This window comes from Eurytemora carolleeae, unplaced genomic scaffold, assembly GCF_000591075.1.
Source record: "Eurytemora carolleeae unplaced genomic scaffold, Eaff_2.0 scaffold721, whole genome shotgun sequence".
Classification (NCBI taxonomy): Eukaryota; Metazoa; Arthropoda; class Copepoda; order Calanoida; family Temoridae; genus Eurytemora; species Eurytemora carolleeae.
Genome location: NW_019396615.1, coordinates 110,306 through 121,792, shown reverse-complemented (window position 1 = coordinate 121,792; position 11,487 = coordinate 110,306). Strand labels below are relative to the sequence as shown.

General features: G+C 32.5%; 1 protein-coding gene across 1 annotated transcript in view; it reads left to right on the top strand.

The window, feature by feature from the left end:
• The first annotated feature begins 7,706 nt into the window (after positions 1-7,706).
• LOC111706352 (vascular endothelial growth factor C) overlaps positions 7,707-11,487 on the top strand; it is a 17,134-nt gene continuing 13,353 nt past the window's right edge. Inside the window, exons 1-2 of the mRNA XM_023479206.1 lie at positions 7,707-7,788; positions 11,010-11,117. Coding sequence (XP_023334974.1) covers positions 11,029-11,117 — 89 coding nt within the window. The 5' untranslated portion in view covers positions 7,707-7,788; positions 11,010-11,028. The remainder of the gene's footprint in view (positions 7,789-11,009; positions 11,118-11,487) is intronic.

Sequence of the window (11,487 nt, the reverse complement as noted above, 5' to 3'; positions counted from 1 at the left end):
TCTTTAGATGAAAGAGTGAGAGAACATATTGGTTTCATTAGAAATCTCCACACAAACCAGCCTACAGGAGAACATGTTAACCTTTCTGGACATGAACTCTACCATCTAAAAGTTAGCGTTCTAAAGTAGGTTTGGGACCTCGGGAGAAGTTTTTAAATACGAGAATCTAAATACATTAGAGATTTTATGACTGAACTCAGGGGAATGAACAGAAAAAAAATAGTTTTTATTTAACTGTAGACTGTAAAATTCAGTATCTTTTTAAAAAAGGAGTATTGTTTATGTCCAATTCTTTAAAAGGTTTAAATACCCCTCCTTAAACAAGACGCCCCCCTCCCCCTGATTTACGGAAAAGTTCGTTAATTAGATCGACCCCCACCACCAGTTTATACACATACATCTAAACAGTTTGTTTTTAATCTTTGTGACAGAAACAATCTCAAGGATTAATAATTGTCTTAAAATTTTTTTTAAAGTAAATTTTCGCCAATTATCTTTTTTCCATCTCATAATCTGAGTTCGTTTCCCTTATGTCCATTTGACAGCCCAAATTTTTGTTTTAAAATCTTTTTAGTTTGTTTATTTGCTGTGGTTTTTAACAATTTTAAATTTTTTATCGATTTTGATGGTTATTATCGTTAGAACTGACGAGGGTCAACCCAGACCGAAATATATTTTCAATAAATGTGGAACTAACATCTACTTTTTTTATTCTACAGAGGTTTGTTCCATCACCATCAACGAATTTTAAATTAGTCTAAACAAATTTGTCAAAACCAACTGCTCACCTTTATCACACTAAAACCTCTAATAATTGTCTAAGTTAATCTATGGTGCATAACAAGAGATTGAAGTTTGCAACAGCATATTGGGTCCCCTTCGCTGGAGCGGAGGCCACCGGATGGAAATTGTTTTCTTTGGCCTTATTCTAGGAGGATCTGGAATTCTGGCTTGGATGAGTTTATCCCTGAGATTAGGAGGTCTCCTATAGGTAACCATAGGTGGATTTTGAAAAACCTCCTTCATCCAAGGATCCTGGACCATGGGTCTCCAATGTTTCTGTATGATGGAGGAGATACGCGGCAGTTGGGGATTAAATGAGATAGAGATTATAACTCAGGTTTTTAGACTACACTATACGGAGGAGGTTCAACCCCTTTTCAAAAAATGTAACTAGAAGAGACTGGAACATCCAAGCAAAATCTAATTTCTTTCAACATTTTAGGCTGTTTTTTATATTGAGTTTCTCTGCTACATAATGTGTAAATGTAATATGTTTACAGTGATAACCAGTAAAATCTGGAATAGGAAGATGACTTTTAGAATCAAGTCATAACTTTAAAAAGTCCAATGAGCATGATACACATAAGCTTTTAAGTGTAAACAGTCCCATTTCACTAAATTAATTATTTAATAAGTGTCTCGTAAATCTGTTTCCTTGTAACAACATCAAATAACTTAAGTATTGCTTTATGTCGTCTTCTATTCCGTTGTTTTCTGGTTATCACTGTAGCATTGTAAAATAGCTGTGCAAAATATACAATAATGTTTTGACCAGTACATTATAACAATACTTTTATACGGAAATATATAAAGTTGGCAAGATAAGTAGTTGTGCACTGCTTCGAATATCATTAGTTTATATTTATTCCGAATCAGATCATCATTATTTGCCCTTCTCCACATCTTGAGATACAAGCTCATAAATCTGAATAGAGGTGACAACCTACTTGCCAGATATATACCCTTCAGAACTGCCCTCCCCCCTCGGCTCTCCTGTTCCCACCTTCTATTAAAGGGATTGTCGTCATAATTTAAAGTGACTTTATTGGCTTGAAAAGTGTTTAAATCTGATAATTTCTCTTTTGTTTCTTAAGCAAGAAATTTGAACGTCACTTTTGTTAACAAACCACAAATAAAATGAAACATTTTTCATAGACAAAAACATAGATATCTAATTCATACTTGATCAAAAAAATGTTAAGGGCAGTGCTGTGAATCGGGCGTGGCCCTCTATATCACATCAGCACTTTCCTGTACATTTAAAAAATTTTGTTATTTGATTTAAAGATGCCTTCATACTTCTGATTTTCAAGTACTATCTTTACATCTAGTCTTACCTCCTTTTTAAAAAGAACTGATTATTTGCCTCAAACGCAAAGGAATTGAGTTTTTGCAACAAACTTCCATTTTCTAACCCCTATATCTTTGCAACCTGATGGTGTAGACCTTTGATATTTCAAACTTAGACTATGATCTACCATAATTAATAGTTTGAAATATCAAAGGTCTAGGAAAACGGGTTGCTAAGTTATAGGAATTAGAAAATCTGAGTTTGTGGTGAAAGCTCAATTCCTTTGCCAAACCCTATTCCTTAGCAATCTTGTCTTGTCTGTTTGTTTTGGTGTTTGTCTGTTTGTTTGTATCCAATAAACGTCAAAACGGCTGAACCGACCGGGCGCAAATTTTTTGTGGGACCTCACATGACCCCAGGGAAGGTTTATGAATAATCAAAATTTTAAAAATTTGTGTTTCAAAGTTTTTATTTTTGAAAAATTTTGAAAATGCGCAAAAAAATATTATGAAATCCGCAAACTTTTTTTGTTTTTGTTTCATATTGTACAAAGAGAAGATGTTCAGAGATAAAGCCATAAAAGTTGAAATAGAAGATGGGTGCGAAGCGCCCTAAAAGCCTAGTATTTTAAATCTATTTTGGGTGATAAAATGCGTATTTTGAAGATATTGTGTAACTTTTATTTTTATACTTTCTGAGATCTTCATTTAGTGAAGTGGGCCCTAGTTTCAATATATTGTAAAAGTTTCATCTGCCAGATTTGACACTTTTAATAGGGGCCCACAGTTAAAACTTTTGAAGGAGGGAACCTCAGACAAGTTAGAATTTTAGAAGGAAGTCAACATGAAAACTTAAATTCTAAAATTTAAAAACTTTAAAGAATTTTTGGACCATATTTTTACATATTTCGCATTTTTTATCTTTTATTAAGCATGTGTTTTTGTAAAAATAAATGAAAGTTTTTTTTTGGTTAAGTATACAATATAATTATTAAGCATAAAGAAAACCATTTTTATGTTTAATTTTACAGAAAGTTAAGATTTTTTCAATAGGGCGGCAACCACCTCACGGTCATGAGCAGTAAATCTATATTGAGATCCCAGAATAGAAGCTAAGATTGTTAATCTATCAAAACGTTATATTGAAAAGAATGCACCATGAGCATAAATTATCTTGCACGAACATATCATATGATATATACCTCAGTACAGTACTGTGCAGTACTAGTGTAGGTTATAAAGAAAGCTTATACCATACGATTATCCTGTATTCACTGTGTAACTTTCCTAAGTTGTATTAGTAAACATGAAGAGGGAAGGTTGCATTGAATATATAAATAGAAACAAACTCCGTTGTATCCATTAATACTATTGCTAATACTAAACCATAAAAGTAAAACATTTTTTTTATGCTATTTTCTAATCTAAAAAGTCGACAAAGACTAAATTAATTTTCAATCCTCTGAACCCCTTGTCTCAAAAACTATGTCTACAGCTGGACCAAATTCAATGAACAGCGAGAAATTGGTAAAGTGAATAAATACTAAAGTGGAACAGACTAAGGCAACGACAACAGGTTGGGCCATAAGGTTTTATTTGGTTTGGAAATAATTGCACGAAGAGATTTCTTTTGGAAAGTAAAGACTTGAAAAATAAACTAAAGACCCATGTAAATGTCGTCTTCAGTTAGAACTTCGAAATTTTCATAATTATAAAATTAAAATTTTTTGTATGTTTTCATGTAGTTTATATGTAAATACTATACATTCTCTTAATCAATACATTGATTTTGCCTGGCACTTCTAATTTTGCCCCCCCCTGAAAAGAAAAAGAAATGTAAGCCCTTCCTGGAAAAAAAAATCTGAATACGCCTCTCTTAATATCTTTTCCAACAGGGTGTCCCAACAAATATGACAGTTGGTGAATAGTTTAGAATGTCTTTGTTAAGTTGTTTAATACCAAAGATCAATAAAAATATTATATGGGAGTCATGTTATATTAAAATTGATTTCAAATTAAAAGATAATGAAGCAAAAGATTTGTTTGACTAAAAATAACGATTTATTAAATGTTATGCTTCGTGGTATACCCTGTATGTCTTAGTATCTTAACCACTCTTACATAAAATACTAAAGTGAAGACCAAGAGATATATTTCGAAGATCTTCATTTTTCGGTACCGCAATTTGTACATTCATAGTTTTACAGATTATGCGATTATGCATTCAGGCATTATTGTGCTGTCTGAAATTATTTGTTGTTCAGTAAAATGGCTAAAATTCCCTTCTGAAATCTTAATTTACGTTAATCTTTATTAAAGTTAGATACAAATTCTAAGTCTGCGTTTGTAAACAAAGGGAGTCCAGTTTCATAGAAAATAAGAAATTCAATACAATGATGAAAATGAAATAATTAATGCTAATATTGATTTATTGACAAATATCTTTTGAGAAATATGTTCATAAACATCTAATTTATAGTTTGATATATAATTTTTACTGTTTGTCGTCGCTATTGAATGTTTTAAAAAAACAAGTATGAAAACATACCCACCCAAATTCATAATTTTGAACGTCGACTTTACGCTCAAACTGAGTAATTTTACATCGTGGAAATGTTTTCCTTGTCTCAAATGAATCCTAAAATGTTTTCTACAATACTGCACACTTATTTCAAGCAACCATACATTGCCTGTCACTCCCATTAAAATTTTCTTTTAAAAAATAACATAATTTATTATACTCTCCCATTCCTTGAGGTGCTTTTACTAGAATTGTCTAGGAAGGACGTACATCTCAGAAGACTTTATGGACTTTTATAAACATGGGTCTTGCTGTGCCGTTTTTTGCACTTGTAGAAAGATAGCAATTATTTTATTTAAATTTACTATAATAATAAACATGTAATATAAATGTCATATCACGGCATGGGTATGAATGATAAACGTGCGATTTCACCCATATAAATACAAAAAGACAAAAATATTTTGATGGTTGGAAAACGACGATATACAAGTTTGGGGGAGAGGAGTTGTTATGATTTTTCTTTTCTTTTATAATAAAAAATTTAATTGTACCTTTTTTGCACTTAAAGCATTACAAAATATATCTTAAAAAGAAATAAAAATAGAATGTTGGATGGAAACAATTAGGTTCGGATATATCAGGAACTTCCTGTATCAATGTAAATTGGGGAATTGTCCCCTTGGGATATTCAGGGGAGGGGAGGAGCGGGGGTAGAGAAAGGGAGGTTCTGGGACAAATCTTTTGGTCGGCCTCTGAAGCCTAGACTACCCAAGGGATATATTCTCGTATCTTCAGTTTCTTCAAAATACCCGACCATACAACATGTAGTAGAGAAAGTCACTTAATAAGAAGAATAAGTAGGGGCCTACTCAGGTTCTGCTTTTACAAGTGTTCTGTTGATGTCGAAATACACGTACAATATTTTTAGACTGATTTTAAATATTATTTAAACAGCAGGACAAGCAGTGGAACCATTTCAAATACTAGTGGAACAAAGAGTATATTTTGCCCCCAATGCAAACTGCAATATTACTTTTCTTCTAACAACCAGGATAAATATTTTCTTCTACCAATGGAACATAAAGTATTCTGTCCTTCTTTCAGTATAGGAGCAGGATTATTTTTTCTACTTCCAATGGGACCGGAAGGATAATTTTCTTCTTCAAATGTAACCAGAAGTATTTTTTGTCTTTCAGTGGAATCATTATTTTTCCTCTAAAAGTGAAACCAGAAGTTTTGTTTTCTTTTAAAAATGGAGCCAAAAGCATTCTTTCTTTTTCAGTGGAACCAGGAGATTTTTTTCCTGTACCTATATTGGAATTTAATTAATTTGAGCTAGGTCGCTAAACTTCCTGCTGTCGATTCAAATACTTATCATCTATATGAAGTGGACAAGTCTTGAATCACCGATGCAAGAATAATCAATTTTCCCAGTTGACCTGGCTCAATTATTCATTAAATCCGGTCCCAAGATTATTTTTTGTTTTCAGTGGAATCAGGAGATTTTTAGTTTCTACCAATCGAACCATAAGTATTTTTTTATAAACCAATAGAACCAGGATTGTTTTTTCTTCTGCCAATGGAATCAGGAGCATTTTTCTACTTTAAGTGGAACCAGGAGTTTTTTTTTCTTCTACCAAAAGAACTAGGAGTATTTTTGCTATCTTTAAGTGGAATCAGGGGAATTTTTTTGCATACAATCTCGTATACCAAGGGAACCCCAGGACAAGTAAAAACATTGGAATTAGATTTGATGAATAGCGAGACAAGGTTGAACCACGTAAACGTATTCTAAAAGGCAACAATTAAAAAACAGCTTTTTTATTCATTCTAAACCCTTCAGGGATGACACATTTATTGAAGATTAATTTTATAAAAAGGGAATGCAGAAACTTTGGAATAGAAATGTTTAAAGTTACCATATATAATTCTGAGTGCACACATCATCAAACTTGAATCCAATATAATGAGTACTGTCAACAACATCCATGTGCAATGTGCATGCCAAAAAAGGGGGTACACTTTTTGGGTTCACCGACATGTCAAACAAACAAACGGTCAAAAACGCGACAAAAGGTAAAATGACAAAGGGTAAAAATGGAAAAAAATATTTTATGTATTATTTCAGGGTAAGGTTCGGTTAAGACAATTTTTGGGCCGAGCGCTGCGGCTAGGACTGGCTAGGGGGCCGAGCACTGCAGCCACTAGTTCTGAAGAACATAAAAATAGTTTGAAATTAACTAAAAATAGACTATTTGAAGCTTTGCCCGTTTGTCGCACTTTTTGACCCTATGTCGTTTTACCCTTAGCTTTGTCGCGTTTTTGACCGTTTGTCGTTTGCCCCCAGGTAGTTTTACCCTATGTCGTTTGACCCTATGGCATTTGATTTTAGGTCGTTTGACCCTAGTCGACAAATCACTTTGGTGGAAACATCAAATTTAGACTTTTTAGCACTCTTAAAGGAACTATAGGCGTAATTTCAAGTGATACATTATTTTTAAAGTTGCGTGTCCAATGCACACCAGTACTCTTTAAATCTGATCAATGATTTCGGACTTGATTTGCAAGCTGTTTTATATTTACGATATATTAATGTTTACTTTCTAGAAGTAGCAAAAAAATAAAAATCTACATTAGAATTTTTCAAAACCGATTTGGCTCATTATTTTCGAGGTATGCATGTAACTCGTTATTTTCTAGGTATGCATGTAACATCAAGCTCATTTTAAGTACACAATAAACGGTTTGAAAGAAACCCATTGCAAATCGGGCATTGCCCTTTTGTATGGAGGTTCACTTGTATGTACGCTTAACTGATTAGGTGATTAAATTTTTTCCCTCACCATTCACCACGATCTATCATAAAAAAGTTTGTGTTTATGGATTTTGTTATTTGTGATCTTCAGTGAATTTGAAGAAGTCTTCTATTATAACATAAGTGACTTACGTTAGTTTTGCATGAATTTTTTTATTGCAAAATCATACATATATAATATATTATTAAGATTAAAAGCTATTAAATGTAATATACCTTTTGTTTACAAGTAAATTAACTATGAGTTATATACCTGGGTCGTAAAAAGCATATGCATCTCAAATTAAAATTTTCAGAAGATTTATGTGTTAGCCATGAAAATTGATGACGAGGCATGGTGAGAAGAAAACAACAACAACAAAAATAATAGATTAAGGTGAAAGGAATTGAGTCTTTGCCACAAATCCCAATTTTCTAATACCTATATCTCTAAAACCAGATGGTGTGAACCTTTGATATTTCAAACTTTAATTATTTGATCCATCAGAATTCATAGTTTGAAATATCTAAGGTCTACAACAATGGGTTGTAGAGATTAAGGGATTCAGAAATCAGAGTTTGTGGCAATGTCTCAATTCCTTTGGAACTTCTCACATTTTAGAAATATAACAGATAATTAGTAATTCATTGCATTGAATGAATATTAACTATCATGGTTTTATTTCTATCAAATATATTTTTTTCATTTTTGATTTGACAAGTTTAATTGATTAATGGTAAAATGTAAAATAATGAATTAGCAAATTGGTATGTTGTAATAGAGTTTTCTTTAAAAATTGGGAATTTTTCATATTAAAAAAACACATCCTCTTAGGCCCCCTCTGTCTCGCAGAAGAAAGTTAGGTGTGAACCCTCAGAGAGCTTAGCTTGAAGCGTATTTAACCATTAACTCAAATATCAAATTGATTATGCTGAAAAGGTGTAGAAGGACTTTACTAAGGAGTGCTAACGTAACGGGGGGTGTAGGATAAGCTTGAATAAGATTTGAGGTTAACAAAAAAATCTAAATTAATATTACAGAAAGTGGAGTATGTACCAACTGTTTCAATATATATCAAGATTCATAATGCCAGATTAAGAAACCTAGAGGGGGGGGGGTACGGAGAAAGCTAAGAAATGTATTGACTGAAGCATGACTTTAATGGGGTAGAGGGGGGGGGGGGGGGAGGGATGTTTGGATCGGAAATGGTGAAGAATTAGTTACGGTTTGCTTGTCTTTGTACAGTACAATAATTTATATTCCTTTAACCTTCCTTCACCCTTCTTTCTTTAGTTGTCTTTTAATACAGATTTTCCTTTTCATCTTCTCTTTTCAATTTTTAGTCTTTTTTCTTTCTTTCGTTCAAGTTTTGTGTTCTGACCTTCAAAACGTGCAAAAATCCATTTTCCCGTATATTTTACCGATAAACTTCTGCAGAACGTCTGATCTTATTAATGGCTTATTTACGAAGGCCTTCAGCTGGATCGTTTTTTTCCGAATTGGCCCGTTTTACAAATTTCTTTCCGTTTTGTTATAATTATTACCGATTTTTACCGTTTGTTAACGTTTAGTTTTAAAATTATTACCGATTATTACCGTTTGTTAACGTTTAGTTTTGGTTGTTTAAGTTTTCACCCTGTGATTTTTTTCTCCATAAATTAAAAACGACTTTAAATAGAAATATTCCCTGAGGAACAGAAACATTTTTTTTCATACAATGCATAGTTTTAGAGATAGGGACAGTGGTCGATATCGACCGCTTCGTCAACATGGGATTTTAAAATGGCCAAAATCGACCGCTCCGGAACAAAGCAAAGTTTGTAGATTTTTCTATTAAAAGTAAATATATCTATAATTAAACATTGAACACAGCTTGTTTGTAGTTCAAATATCTTGACACACGGAGGCCTAAAAGAGGGGGGGGGGCAATTACCCCGTCCCCCTTTTATAACATTACTCATCCCCCCTCATAACATTACTCAGCAGTCAGCCCTGGTTAAGTGAAAACTTGGGGGTTTTCAGACCCCAAAGGGTTCTGAGCCCCATCCCCCCTGAAAAAAAAGTTTTAAGTCCCATCTGTACAAAATCCTGTATACGCCCCTGTTATCTTCTAGAACTAGTTTTCATAAAATTTATTCCAAGTATTATATATACCGTTCAGAAATTATTCATTTTCTCCCGTAAATTCACATAAATCTACAAATTAAATTTTTATGTCTGAAAAACTAACTTTTTTACATTCAATTTGTTACATGATAAAAAAAAATTCCACTTTTCATTGCTTAATTATATATTATTGAACTATTATCGACACAGCAGTTTAAGTAAACATTAATTCCTAAACACAAATTTATTTTTATTTATATGAATTTAAATAAGTAAAAGAAGTATAAAAAGTACATATCTATGTATTAGAGATACTGAAGAGTACAATCTCTTATAAAAATTTGAAAAAAAATTGATAACTAATTCGTCGAGCTGCCCACATAATTTCTAATAACCCTTTGATTTTATTTAGAGCTGTACATTATCAATTATCATTATCTTTAAAAAGACGGTCACTAAAATTACGGCAGTGGTTCTTTAATATAAAGAACTTTATTATAGAATACCAGAGATGGAATTTAAAGAATTTGAGCAGCGGTTTAAATCCGCCAAACCCCGGTTTAAATTCAGCGCCGGCTTAAATCTTGAAACATTTGATACAATTTTAAGTGGAACCAATCATACTTAAACCGCGGCTTAAATTTAAACCGCCGCTCAAATTCTTTAAATTCGGCCACAGGGAGCTAATCAAATTGAAAAGACTGCTGGAATGTGGCTTGAGTTATCAGTTACAGTTTAAGTCTTGAAATTGTATATTTAGTGTATATTTCATAAGGAAAAAATAAAGAATTCAAATTAAAACCTTAAATGAACCGTGTTCCTACAGGGGGGAGGGCACGCACCCGTGTGTCCCCTCTGTTACAACCCTGGCTACTACGATGTCCATCTAATAGTTGTTTGGTCATAAGAGCTCCCTTCAAACACTTGTCTTTGTGTATTGTAAACATTTATATTTGTTATGGTTACAATTCTTTGAAAATAAGTGTCACTTTTTGTTTTGATTTTATTCAATACCACCATAACCATGATAACATTCTCTATACTCGATTTCATGGTAAATGAGATGACATCACATATATGTTCTCTGAAAATATATTGCTTGAAATGTATGGAAAACGAAATTACACTTTAACAAGAAAAGATTGAAATCTTTCATTTCTTCAAAGGAACAGGAGGAGCACAAAACATTTCAAGACACCAAATCTTTTTCCTGACTTTTTGCACACTAGTTTAAACTAAAGAATTCTGAAGGTGCATGTTTGAAAAGTTTTGATTTTGTGATAAAAATAATAATATAAAAGATAATTTTGGCCTTTAATTATGAGGACCAATCCATAGTTATTAGTTTTCGAAACCAATATTTTTAGATGTAAAAGAATATCCACCTGCAGCTTGATAGCTAGCTGTTTATTTTCTTGTTATGTATATCTCATAGGAAAATGTTAATCAAAGCTTCCATTGTTCCAAATAATGAAGAAATGAATATCAAGAGAATATTAATATTATTTTAGACTTTGTTTGCGGGAAGATATGAGGCTAATAATATTGAGTATGACGGTGCTGTGTAGCGTGAAGGTGGGAGGGGGATCTGGAGACTCTAGTTCCGATATATCTTTCAGGTTAAACTTTTACTTTACTTCAAGCCCAAGGCTCCAGTAATCCATATATTTAAATTCAACTTACATAATTGAATTCTACAATTCAGTTTCAAATGTTATTTGAATTTTTAAATTAAACATTATCTGTGAGTCAAATGAAAAGGAAATCATCTAACCATAGGCTTCCTAATGTGCTATAAAATGTTGAAAGTCAATTACAGAAATAGGTCTAAATATATATTTAGTCTGGTAAAGGTAAAACAAGGCATTATATAAGAAGCCCGACTTTAAGCCTAAAGTGAGAAGCAAATGTAGGTTAGAAAAGCCAAAAATGCCTTTGAGTTATGTCTAAAACATGGGGGGGGGGTAGTGGGTATGTACATGGGGGGGG